The 14,119-nt window shown below is 37.1% G+C and overlaps 1 protein-coding gene across 1 annotated transcript in view; it reads left to right on the top strand.

Moving 5' to 3' along the window:
* Nucleotides 1–6,718: 6,718 nt before the first annotated feature.
* LOC105749532 (interleukin-9 receptor) overlaps nucleotides 6,719–14,119 on the top strand; it is a 30,284-nt gene continuing 22,883 nt past the window's right edge. The window contains exon 1 of the mRNA XM_012543188.3: nucleotides 6,719–6,881. Within this exon, the coding sequence (XP_012398642.3) occupies nucleotides 6,719–6,881 (163 nt within the window). The remainder of the gene's footprint in view (nucleotides 6,882–14,119) is intronic.

Here is a 14,119-nt window from a genome sequence, read left to right as displayed (position 1 = left end):
CTTTAAAAAATTTTAAATTAATGTTAAAATAGTTTTTACATGTAATTAAGGAAAAAATAATATATAAAATAAAAACATTCATTTTTATATTATTGATATTCTTCTATGAATAGTTCTTCTGCTTTTACTTTCTTCACTCTGCATTGCTTCATACAAATCTTTCCATGTCTCTTTGAAGTATTTTTCCTCATTTCTTATAGCTCAGTATTTTCCTATTATCTTTTTTTTTTTAATAGCCTTTTATTTACAGGTTATATGTATGGGTAACTTTACAGCATTGACAATTGACAATTTAGAGAGTAAGATAACAGTAAAGGCTGATTTGCAACTCCTTAACTCTATAAAAACCAAACATTCTTTTAGTCTGTGATTCACAGCTGTCGGGGGCTTCAAGAATCAACTCGCCCCTTAAAGGTGCAGTCCCCTTGAACTCTTTACAGGTTTTCTGAGTTCCACAATTAAGCATGGTTCTCAAAAGTGATCAGTGGATTTTTTCCTATTTCTACTTTTCCCTCATGTTCTATGATTTCAGGACAATTTTCTTGGATTACTTCTTGCATTGTTGTGTCAAGGATCTTTTTTTTTTTGGTTTTAGCTTTCAGGCAATCCAATTATTCTTATATTTTCTCTTCTTGATCTGTTTCCAGATCTGTAATTTTTCTTATGTTTCAGCTTCTGTTCTATTTTTTCATTCTTTCTAACATGTTTTGTTATTTCTTCATCTCTCCTAGCTTCAGTGGCTTTCCCTTGCCTAATTCTAATTTTTAAAGAGTTATTTTTATCTTTAAGACTCTGTGTCTTCTTTTCTAGTTGGTTAACTTTTATTTTTTTTCATAACCTTCTTGTTTTTCTTAGATGTTTTTAATTTTATTATTATTATTTTTTATTTTCCTCAATGTCTCTCATTTGATTTTTAAATCCTTTTTTGATTTTCTATAAATTCTCTCTGGGCAGGGAGCCATTTAATAATATCTTTGGGGTAAAATAAGTTTTTTTTAATTTCAGTGTTCTCTGAAGATGAACCCCAGTCTTATCTGTTCCCACAGTAGGTTTCTGTGGTGGGGCTTTTTTTTTCTTTGCATGTTCATTTTTTTAAATGAGAAGTATTAGTGTAAGTACCTCTAATTGTAGTGGGGGGAATGCCTCTGCCTTCATGTCAACTTTCTGACCTAGAACCCCAAATCAAGAGCCCCATTCTCCTGCAAGTGCTTGCACCTAGCAATGTTCCTGCCCCACTGCTTCTGCACTCACAGGTATGCTGGCTCCTTCTCATCCAGGACCACATCTCTGCAGCATAGCTGGGCCTGGCATTTTTAATCAGCTGAGGTTCCTGGACTCAGACCCCCGACTCCACACAGCAGTCAGAGAGGTGAAAGTTACTGTGGTTTTTGCTGAGGCTCCAGCCATACCTAGCTAGCTTCAGGGGTCCCCAATTACAGTTTCTATGAAGCTAGCCTAGAGGTTTGCACTGCCCAATGGTTAAACCTATCCTGGGACCTTTCTTAAGATCTTCTAGGTTTGTAACAGGAGAACCCCTGTTTTACCCCATGTCTTCTAGATTTTTCACCAGTCTATATTTGCCCTGAGGTGCAAATGTATTCTACTTGGGGGGAATCTGGAGACCTTGAAACTTAGACCTACTCTACCATCTTTTCAGAAAATTTTTTATTTAAAAAATTTTTAAATTAAATTAATTAAAAATTTTTTTTTAATTTTATACACACACACACTCCTATTATACCCAAATGGTGAGTTCTTATCCCAGAAGCTTGAGTCCTTGACCTACTTATGAGCACTTGGTATTCTTCCATTTGTTTAGATCTAACTTAATTTGTGTGAAAAGTATTTTGTAATTGTGTTCATATAATTCTTGGCTTTGTTTTGGCAAGTAGATTACCAAATACTTTATATAGTCTACAATTATTTTAAATAGACTCTCTCTATCTCTTGCTGCTGGGCTTTGTTAGTTCCATATAGAACTACTGATGACTTATTTTATATCCAGCAACTTTGCTAAAGTTGTTAACTGTTTCTAGTAATTAAATTGATTCTCTAGGATTCTCTAAGTATACCTTCATCTGCTCCTTAAATTTTTTTTTCTTCTCTTATTGCTAATGCTAATATTGCTGGTATCATCTTTAATGATAGTGGTGATAATGGGCAACTTTGTTTCATCCTGACCTTATTAGGAATGCTTCTAGCTTATCCCCATTAGATATAATGCTTGCTGATGGTTTTAGATAGATGCTACTTATCATTTTAAGGAAAACTCCATTTCTTCTTATGCTCTCTCTAATGGTCCTATTCTATTAGGAATACATTCAACATTCTTTTATTATTATTATTATGGCTTTTTATTTACAAGTTATATGCATGGGGGTAATTTTTCAGCATTGATAATTGCAAATCCTTTTGTTCCAACTTTTTCCCTCCTTCCCCCCACCCCCTCTTCCAGATGGCAGGTTGACCAATACATGCTAAATATGTTAAAGTATAATATGTATACAGGTCCGAACCATTATTTTGCTGTACAAAAAGAATCGGACTTTGAAATAGTGTACAATTAGCCTGTGAAGGAAATCAAAAATGCAGGCGGACAAAAATATAGGGTTTGGAATTCTATGTAATGGTTCATAGTCATCTCCCAGAGTTCTTTTGCTGGGCGTAGCTGGTTCAGTTCATTACTGCTCTATTGGAACTGATTTGGTTCATCTCATTGCTGGAGATGGCCACATCCATCAGAATTGGTCATCATATAGTATTGTTATTGAAGTATAGAATAATCTCCTGGTCCTGCTCATTTCACTCAGCATCAGTTCATGTCTTTCCAGGCCTTTTTGAAATCATCCTTCTGGTCATTTCTTACAGAACAATAATATTCCATAACAACCATATGCCACAATTTATTCAGCCATTCTCCAATTGATGGGCATCCACTCAGTTTCCAGTTTCTGGCCACTACAAAGAGGGCTGCCACAAACATTCTTGCACATACAGGTCCCCTTTCCCTTCTTTAAAATCTCTTTGGGATATAAGGCCAGTAGAAACACTGCTGGATCAAAGGGTATGCACAGTTTGATAACTTGCTTTCCAAATTGCTGTCCAGAATGGCTGGATGCATTCACAATTCCACCAACAATGTATCAGTCTCCCAGTTTTCCCACATCTCCTCCAACATTCTGCGTTATCTTTCCCTGTCATTCTAGCCAATCTGACAGGTGTGTAGTGTTATCTCAGAGTTCAACATTCATTTTTTAATATTTTGTGTTCTAAAATTTTCTCCCTCCCCCTTTACCTCCCTTCTCCCCAGAACTCTGATATATTATGCATGTGTAATCCTTTTAAACATATCAGAATCAGATTTTAGGATATCCAAAGGAAAGCTTGCTATTTAGGGGAATCCTGTAATGCCTTTTCTACTGTAAATAATCACAGTTTAATATAAATTTGAATTTTCATCCAGATGGGAATGAATGAATGTTTTATTCGTTTCTCTAGAAATCTTTCTTTCCTATAAACAGTGCAAAATTAACTTCAAATTTAGCTGTCTGATTTATTCAAATTGTTTTAAAAAAATTCACATTGGGATCCAAATTAATGAGCTTTTAAAAATATGTTGAGTCCTACACACCTGTCAGATTGGCTAGAATGACAGGGAAAGAAAATGCGGAATGTTGGAGGGGATGTGGGAAAACAGGGACACTGATATATTGTTGGTGGAATTGTGAACACATCCAGCCATTCTGGAAAGCAATTTGGAGAGCAAGTTATCAAACTGTACATACCCTTTGATCCAGCAGTTTTTCTACTGGGCTTATATCCCAAAGAGATCTTAAAGAAGGGAAAGGGACCTATATGTGCCAAAATGTTTGTGGCAGCCCTGTTTGTAGTGGCTAGAAGCTGGAAACTGAGTGGATGCCCATCAATTGGAGAATGGTTGAGTAAATTGTGGTATATAAATGTTATGGAATATTATTGTTTTGTAAGAAATGACCAGCAGGATGAATACAGAGAGGATTGGCAAGACTTACTTGAATTGATGCTGAGTGAAATGAGCAGAACCAGGAGATCATTATATACTTCAACAACAATACTGTATGAGGATGTATTCTGATGGAAGTGGATTTCTTCGACAAAGAGAAGATCTAGCTCAGTTTCAATTGATCAAGGATGGACAGAAGCAGCTACACCCAAAGAAAGAACATTGGGAAATGAATGTAAACTGCTTGCATTTTTGTTTTTCTTCCCAGGTTATTTCTACCTTCTAAATCCAATTCTCCCTGAGCAACAAGAGAACTGTTCGGTTCTGCACACATATATTGTATCTAAGATCTACTGTAACCTCTTTAACATGTATAGGACTGCTTGCCATCTGGGGGAGGGGGTGGAGGAAGGGAGGGGAAAAATCGGAACAGAAGTGAGTGCAAGGGATAATGTTGTAAAAAATTACCCTGACATGGGTTCTGTCAATAAAAAGTTATTTTAAAAAATATGTTGAGTCTCCCTGCCAATCCCAAACCAGGAGGCTAAGCCTCTGAATCTTATAATTTCATCAATTAATGAAGAAATTTTAATTAGATCTTCAGACGAGACTAAATGAAAAGATTCTTTGTGAGATTCTGACCATGAGATAGACCAAATTATTCCAAAGGGGTGGAAGGCAGGGTAGAGTGAAGAGGATTTAAGATTAGGAGTCAGGAGACTTGAGTTCTAGACTTTGCTCAACCAGCTTTCTGGACACAGACAATTCACTTCCATTCCAGTGCAGAAAAACATTAATTCATCAGATATGAACAGTTTGGCTTCAAATCTTGACTTTTCTTCTATGTATATAACAAAATATTAATAGTGTCAATGAAAGGTAATCTCAGAGGGAAGTTATTGTAAATTTCCAGTCTTGCCAAGAAAAAAATTCCCCACAGATGTTTTGGGGGACTGACCTGTGTCTATGATTTTGGATAAGTCACTTATTGTTTCTAGATCTCAGTTCCTCATCTGAAAAATGAGGGGTTATACTAAATAAATTCTTAAGAAGCCTTGTAGTTTAAAGTCTATGATACTATGAAAGATACTGTGCTAAGTGCTAGAATATAAAGAAAAAAAAGTCTTTACAAAGAAGCTTATATTCTACTTATGTTCATTCATGCATTTATTCATTCTTTCATTCATGAATGCATTTATTAAATGATTACTATGTGCCAGGCACTGGGCTAGCTGCCCAGAATGCTAAGGAAATTGAAATACTCTGTGGAGTTTACATTCTCACTGGGGAAAATGATATGTACATATTTAAGTCCAAACAAAGTGATGGGGAGAGAAGAGGAGTGATATGGGAGGAGATGCCTGATTTAGGAGATGGTGATTGGAGATGAGCCTTGAAAGAAGCTAGGAATCCTAAGTAGTGGGAGTGATTAGGGAGAACATTCTAGGCATCGTAGCAGTTTATGGAAAGTTTGTCTGAAACTTACTACATGTAAAGAAGGAGAAGCTCAGAAAAGTAGGCTAAAGCCAATCCTGTAAAAGGCTTTTAAAATGCCAAATGGAGCAGATGGTATTCTATCCTAAAGGGAATAGGGAGCTATTCTCCTCATTTGTAGAGGGGGAGATGGAGGGTGAGTCATGGTGTGCTAGGAAAAAGACAGGGATTTAGAATCAGAGGACTTCAGCCTGAATCCTATTGTTGAATCATTTTCAGTTTGAGTCTTTGTGACCCCATTTAGGGTTTTCTTGGCAAAGCTATTGGAGTGGTTTGCCATTTCCCCTCTCTAGATCTCAATTATCAATAAAGTTAGAAAGTATGGTGATGTTCAGGTAATGATTTCCCTCTATTCTTGTTCAGAAATACAGTAGTTCAGACTTATGTGGGGGAATGGTTATATTATTTTTTGACAGAGAAATAATTAATCCCAGATCTAGAGTTGCAAAGATCTTAGAAATCATCTAGGCCCTAATTTTCCGACAAAGGGGAAATGGCTTTCTCAGATTCACATTGGGGTTGAATGTGGCTTAGCTGGAATTCTAGCTCAATTCCTGTGATTCCAAATTCAATTCTCTGTATCACACTAAATGGAAATGAGGAGTAAAATGTTGCAAAAATTAAAATAAAAAAACCTGGCTGGCCAGCCACATTCAATTTGTAAAATTTTTGTTGTTCAGTCAGATCTGACTCTTCATGACTCCATTTGGAGGTCATGTATCTTGGCAAAGATACTAGAATAATTTGCCATTTTCTTCTTCATCTCATTTTACATATGAGGAAACTGAGGCAAACAGAATTAAGTGACTTGCCAGGATCATACAGCTAGTAAGTGTCTGAGGTCAGATTAGAATTCATGAAGATGATTTTCCTGACATCAGGTCCTGTGCTCTATCCACCGTGTCATCTAGTTGTCTTCTAAACCTTCAAGAATTTATGTTCCCTAACACCATTTCATATCAAAAAACAAAAAGTCCTTTATATTATATTATATTTACTCTGAGAGAGGAATCAATGACTTTGCCTTGGAAGCACTCCACAATCAACTTTTCTAATGATTTACCCCATTCTTCACTATTGTGATGAAAACAGCTCCTTGTTTCTTAAAGAACGAGAAACATTAGTCAATCAGTTTGCAATTAGGGTTGTTAACCCCTTGGTTCAAGCTATGAACCACACACACATATTTTCTTGTGGTTACACTTGTGGGCGGCTCTCCTGCAGCCTACTCTGTTTGGCCTCATGTCATTGGCCCCAAGGATTATCTTTGAAATTAGACAGGGGAAATATGCTGCCTTAATAAAATGTTTAATTATCAGTCAACCCCTGATCAGGAGGAACAATTCGCATCTTCTCCAAGGGCTGGGAGTAAAAGAGATGGGGCCAGTCGCTTGCCTTTGGATAGGTGAGTCTCCTTTCTAGAAGTCATTCTTTGAGTATCACTGCTAAACCTCAGGAGAAATCAGTTGGAACTGCCCCACTTCTGAGTTCCAGAGGAAGATCAGTTGTTTCAGTGGTAAGAAGGGCGCACTGATTTTTTTTTAATGGCCTTAGTACAGCCTCAGATCTTCCTCAAGCTCTGACAAGGGTTACAGTTTTTCCCATCCCCAATCATACCTTGGATATTCCCTATTTTGAGCATCTCACAGGGAGAGTAAGCAGAGATTTCTTATTAATTATTATTATCAACAAGCACTTATTAAGCACCTTCTATTTGCCAGGCACTGTGCTAAATAACAGGGATACCAAAAAGGAAAAAACCCAGCCTGAGCTCTTGAGGAGTTCACATTCTAATGAAGAGGAACAAAATGCACACAACTATGTACATACCAGATAGGTACAGAATCAATGGGAGATAATAGCACTAGAATATATGTGGGAGTGGGGACCCTTGATTTATGACTATGAGATTTCCAATATTGCTAAGAAAAAATTGCCCCACAGAAGGCTTGGGGCACTAAGTTACCACCACAATAACTATTTGAAAGCAAGCTGACAGCAGGAAGAAGAGAGATTCAAGTGTGGGTCAAACTGTGTTAATAATCTGGGTACCAATGGTTCTTTCCTTTATGACTCAGGCCATCTTTCAGGGCTGGGGTGGGGGAGGCAGGGAAGGCTGTGTGAAGCCAGGATTTGACAGGCAACCCCTAAGGGGAGTAAGGTGAAGCTGAGTGAAATTAGCTTCCTTTCCATGGGTATCTTTGGGACTTCCAGTTCCTTCTGGGCAATTTAGGATGGTCAAAGCTGCAAGTCTAAAGCAACAACAGGAAGAGTGGGGGAAGAGGTTCCAGCCAGATTGCACTAATAACTATTCCCTAGTTTCTGAGCATGACTTAATGGACAAGTAGTAATATTTTGGAATATATATCTAATTTTCCTTCTCCCTCTACTCTCCTTTCTCCCTTTCACTCTGATTCTTTTTTTCTTCTCTTTTCCTTTTCTACAGCCTAAAATTGATTCCTTCCCAATGATGCTTCGACCCTTAGGGTCAAAGTTTACTGACTACCATGAAATAAAACATGGAGGAATAGCAATTGCCCACCCCCACCCTCAGTGGCTGAAAAGGTTGATTCACCTTTAAAGGTTAATAGGGCCAGCTATAGGCATGTTGCTTACTTAATTGAGAAAGTTTCCTTAATATCTTGTATTTTTTGTTTCCATTCCATTCCATTTCCAGATAATCTCTTCATTTCTCTTTTCTATCTCATGAGCCTTCCCTTGTAACTAAAGAAAAAACCCCCAAACTAACTGATTTATAGAGAAAGTGGTTGTTACATAAACATTCTATGATGGGGCAACTTGGTGGTACAGTGGTTAGAACATGGGGCCTAGAGTCAGAAAAACCTGAATTCAAATCTGGCCTCAGATACTAGCTGTGTGACTCTGGACAAGTCACTTAATTCTGTTTGCTTCATCTGTCAAATGAGCTGGAGAAGAAAATGCCACGCCATTCCAGTATCTTTGCCAAGAAATCCCAAAAGAGATTATGAAGAATCAGACATAATTGAACAGCATCATTTTATACTTAGAGTCTTCCTCGTCTCTGGTAAAAGGAGGGAGGAATATTTCCCCATCTGTTCTTTGGAGCTATGTTTGAGAGGACCAGTGTTATTCATCACAAAATGATATATTTAAAAATTTTAAACCCCCAAAAATTTTGCAAAAGATTTCTACAATTAAATGGAATGCTGTGAAATTAATAATAACCAAACTTGACTCCCAAAGAAGAAATACGATGTCACTTCCCCTTGCTTCTTTGAAGAGGTATGGGGACCATAGGTAGGAAACACTATGTAGAATGTCACACTTTTTCAATATGTTGGTTTTGATGAAATGTCTTTTTAATGTCTTCTTAAGTCTTTAATTAGAAGGGATGGCTCTAGGGGACAGGGAAGGGATGTGTTAGAAAACACAGGCAATGTAAAATGGGGTCACAGAGAGTTGGGCATGACTAGAATGACTCAATGACAACAACAAAATAAAAAAACTTATTTCCCAAAAAAAAGCCCACTTTCATGAAATATTCTCCTGGAAGTAACTTTTGTGGACTATATCAATTACTAACTAGCTACCCAGGCTGTCTACCTACCTCACAGGTTGTTTGAGGATCAAATGATTGTAAAGTACTTTGGAACCACAAAATATCTTTTATATACATGAAAGTTATAATGGTGATTGGTTTTTATAACAAAAATAGGAGAGCTAAAAAAAGCAGTCCTCAATTGTGTTGGGTTCTAAGCAGCAGTGACAACATAGCCCTCACCCACAGTCATGGGGAAGTCAGGCCTACACATAAGGCCCCCACGTTCTGCAGGTATCAAAATAGCCCAGTGAGCTGCTTGGGGTTGAGCAGGGGCTTTCTGCTTCTGTCCTGCACTACTATCTCAGGCTCGCACTTTGGTTTGGCTTACATTTGGGGAACTCTCGGGCAGAACCCACATTTTAGCCTTCCCGTCAAAGATGGCCACCTCCCCTTTTTTCTTCTCTTAAAAAAAATAACTAGCATTTATTTTCTTTCCCTTCTATCCCTCTCCCTTTGGATAAAAAGAAAAGAAAAACAAAATTCTTAAACATGCACAAGCAATGCAAACCCCCATTTTGGCCATGTCTAAAAATATATATATCTCATTTGGCATCTTGAGTCCATAACCTCTCTGTCAGGTGAGTGATATGCGTAGGACTATGAAATCCTGATTGGTTTTTGTTCTGATTGAAGTTTTTAAGTATTTCAAAGTTTGTTTTGTAATATAATTGTTATTATATAAATGACTCTCTTGGTTCTATTTTATTCACTAAGCGTTAGCTCATATAATTCTTCCACTATTTCTCTGAATCCATTCTTTTTGCTATATCTGATGGCCCACTAGTATTCCATTCTACTCCTTATACCAGAGTTTGTCCAGTCATTCTTGAACTGATGGATATCACTTTTATTTCTAGGTTTTTTCCTTGCCACTATAGAAAGAGGAACTAACTATGAGTATTTTTGCACATATGGGATTCTTTCTTTGATCTATTTAGGAAATAGGTCTAATAATGACATCGCTGGAGATGGCTTCAGATGCAATGGGAGACCTTGGCCTTTTTAAGTCTCAGTTTAACTGAAGCAATACCCATTCATTGATTATGGCTAGTTAGAAATGAGGCAAAGAGCAGCCTTTTAAATGTAGTCATAAAAAAGCAGTCTGGAAGGAGAAGATCCTTAGGGTTCCTGACAAAAACAGAAACAATTTCTATTTATACTCTCTTTGAGCCATCAGGACCCAAATGATGACCAAGAGTCAGAGTGATTTGGGTTTAAGGCATGTTCCTTAAGAAAGAATTAGATTATCTCAAGCAACTGGTATGTCTTATCTGAATACTCATCCTTGTACTGATCAGTTGCTGCAGCTAGATGGTGTAGTGGATAGAGTGCCCAGGTCTGGAGTTAGGAAGACTTGAATTTATCCAGCCTCAGACACTTACTAGTTGGGTGACCCTGGGCAAGTCACATAACCCTGTTTGCCTCAGTTTCCTCATCTATAAAATGAGCTGGAGAAGAAAATGGCAAACTACCCCCATATCTTCACAGAGAAAACTCAACTGGGATCATGGAAAAGTGAACAGAAATGAAACAATTCAACAACAACCACTACCCTGACAAGTTACTGTTTCTTTGTTTCTTTGAATACAGAAGCTTGGGGGATTGGGAAATCCCTTTTTCTGATTTCAGAAAATTGTACCTATTTATTCCTCTCTCTCCCGACTGGGAAAGTCCCTAATCTTTCTTCCAAATAAAAATTTTGTATCCTTCTTAGTTGTGGTTTTTAATTAATTGGTCTTATTTAATTGTTTTTAAGGCATGAAAATCTCTTTCCCCTATATTTGGAGTCCAGTGTCAAAGCTGAAGAGGCAGGGTCCCAATGTTATTCAGTTGACATATATTGCTTAATAAATCAATATGCTTGGGAGCTTGAATTTTTGTTTCCTCAGCCATTTCATCTTTCACCTGCCACAGGGAATCACTTTGAAAAGCAGAAGGTGTGATAAAAATGTGATCTATTATTATTGGTATTATTGGTATTCTTGAAGGTCCCTTTGGACTTTTCACCACTGGCATCCCTAGGCCACCTGGATGTTCTTTCTTAACTCTTTAGGTCAAGGTTGTGTCCTTTGCAGATCTGGGTCTGAAGGGATCTCAACCAAACTTTTCTTCTGTTTTATTTCCAGGCAGGTAGGACCAGAGTAAAATTGAGTCATAAAATCTGAATATAGCCTAGCCTCATAGAAAAGCAGGGAAAAACTTTAGTGGGATTCCTCTGGTAGCTCTTGCTTATGCTTAACATCTGACATTCCAATACTTTAAAGCGTACTAAACACTTTATTCTTTCTTTCTTTCTTTCTTTCTATAATAATAGCTTTTTGTTTTTCCAAATACATGCAAAGAGAGTTTTCAACATTCAAATTTGCAAAACCTTGTGTTCCAAATTTTCTATCATTCCTCTCCTCCTCTCTCCTCCCCTAGACAGCAAGCAATCTAATATAGGTTAAACATGTGCAATTCTTCATTTTAAAAAATTTATTAAAGCTATTTCTTTACAAAGTATATGCATGGGTCATTTTTCAGCACTGACCCTTGAAAAACTTTCTGTTCCAAATTTTCTCCCCTACCCCCACCCTCTCCCCTAGATGGCAGTTGGTCTAATACATGTTAAATATGTTAAAATATATATTAAATCCAGTATCTATGTATACATATTTATACAGTTAGCTTGCTGCATAAGAAAAATCAGGTAAAGAAGGAAAAAAAACCTGAGGAAAAAAAATGCAAGCAAACATCAACAGAAAAAGTGAAGATGCTATGTTGTGATCCACATTCAATTCCCACAGTCCTCTCTCTGGGTGTGGATGACTCTCTTCATCACTGAACAATTGGAAATGGTTTGAATCATCTCAATGTTGGAAGAGAGTCATGTCCATCAGAATCGATCATTGTATAGTCTTGTTGTTACTGTGTATAATGATCTCCTGGTTCTGCTCATTTCATTCAGCATCAGTTCATGTAAGTCTCTCCAGGTCTTTCTGAAATCATCCTGCTGATCATTTCTTATAGAACAATAATATTCCATAATATTCATATATCATGACTTCCTCAGCCATTCTCCACTTGATGGGCATCCATTTAGTTTCCTGTTTCTGGCCACTACAAAAAGGGTTGCCACAAACATTTTTGTACATGTGGGTCCCTTTCCCTTCTTTAAGGTCTCTTTGGAATATAAGCCCAGTAGAAACACTGCTGGTCAAAGGGTATATGTGCAATTCTTCTAAATATATTTCCACATTTATCATGCATTTCAAGAAATATCAGATCAAAAGGGGAAAAAATCAAGACAGCAAACAACAAAAAGGTGAAAATACTCAGCAGATGGCTTCATCACAAGCCTATTGGAATTGCCTTAAATCACCTCATTATTGAGAAGAACCGAGTCCATCACAGTTGATCATCACATAATTTTCTTGTTGCTGTGTACAACGTTCTTTTGTTCTACTCACTCTACTCTTGGTTCACTTAGCATCAGTTCATGCCAGTCTTTTAAGGCTTTTCTGAAATCAGTCAAGCACTTTATTTTTTAAACAAATAAAATTTTATTTAATCATGAAACTCTCTTAGACTTTGGTTTTTTTCTTTTTAAAAGAAAGAGAGAGTATCAAAAGAGAACCGGGAGAACATACACAGTAGCAGCAACAGCAACACTGTGATCAACTTTGATAGACTTAGCTCTTTGCAAGACAATGATCGAAGAAAATTCCAAAAGACATAATGGAAAATGCTATCCAGAGAAATAACTATAGATTCTGAATGCATATTGAAGCATACTGCTTTTACTTTTTTTTTGTTTCTTCTCTCTCGTGGTTTTCCCCTTTTGTTCTGGTTCTTCTTTCATAACATGACTAATATGGAAATGTTTAATATGATTGTACATGTATAACCTCTAACAGATTGTTTGCCATCTTTGTAGTAAGTGGAAAAAAATAAAGTATGTATTAAATCTAACCTCATAGTAGTAACACTATTCTTCTCATCTGTGTCCCTTTCTGAACTTCCTTCTACAATTCTTTTCCCCCTATTCCTCAGTGTCACTCTTAGTGTTTGTCAAATTCATTATTAAAAAAAAATCTGGAAAGATGCTTGTGTCCTTCCCTGCCCCTAGCCATTTAATTAATACCTTTTGTTATCATTTAGTTTTAGAATCATATTTTTTTCTGAGCCCTAACAAAGCTTTTTTTTTGTTTTTAAACCTCAGTCATTTCTGGATTTTCCCTACCTCAACAAACAAACAAACAAACAAATCATCCCAACAATAAACAAACGCAAACCAAAATTCAAAACAAAACAGCAAATGATCACTTTCTTCTAGTAAAGGAAAATAGTTCAACAAAACCACCTGACCCAGTGATCTCATCTGACAGTGTAGCACTAGTCTATACCCATAATGCCTCTACTTTTCTACTGACAGGCAGGAAGTCCTTCTTTATCTCTCCTCTGGAGCCAAAATTGGTCCTTAACAATTAATTAGTCAGCATTCCTATCTTAAGTCTAATGCAGTTTTGCCAAGAGGTTTTCAGAAGATGTCAATCTTATTTTTTCCTTGGTCCCTCCTCAGTTACTATAATAATTTCTTTTCTTTTTTCCCCTTTCCATTTTACTGGCTATTCATGCTGAGGAACACGTAGACCTAAGTGGTCCTCACTTCCATCCTTCTCTTTGCTCAACATCACAAAAGTTTACTTCCCCAACCTCTCTCCTCTTCAACTTAAATCACCCATCTTCACACTCCCCTACACCAGCTTGGAAATCTACCTTTCCCACCTTCTATATTTTTATCCCCTCACCTGTAGCTCATACTTTTTTCACTTTTCTCAATAACTTTTTTCTAAAAATTGGGGTTGGATGACGTGTCTAGGGTCACACAACTAGCAAGTATCAGAGGCCAGATCAGAGGTCTTCCTAACTCCAGGTGCTCTAACCGTTGTGCTACCTGCTTACCCCTCAATAGCTTCTTAATGGCGGATTATCCTTGCACCTTCTCCAATCCATCTGTCATACAACTGCCAAATTGTGATTCCTAAAGCACAGACAGGTCTGACCATGTCATCGTGCCC

This window comes from Sarcophilus harrisii, chromosome 1 (assembly GCF_902635505.1).
Source record: "Sarcophilus harrisii chromosome 1, mSarHar1.11, whole genome shotgun sequence".
Classification (NCBI taxonomy): domain Eukaryota; kingdom Metazoa; phylum Chordata; class Mammalia; order Dasyuromorphia; family Dasyuridae; genus Sarcophilus; species Sarcophilus harrisii.
Note: the sequence above shows the minus strand (reverse complement) of the source record. Positions and strands in the feature narration are given on the sequence as shown.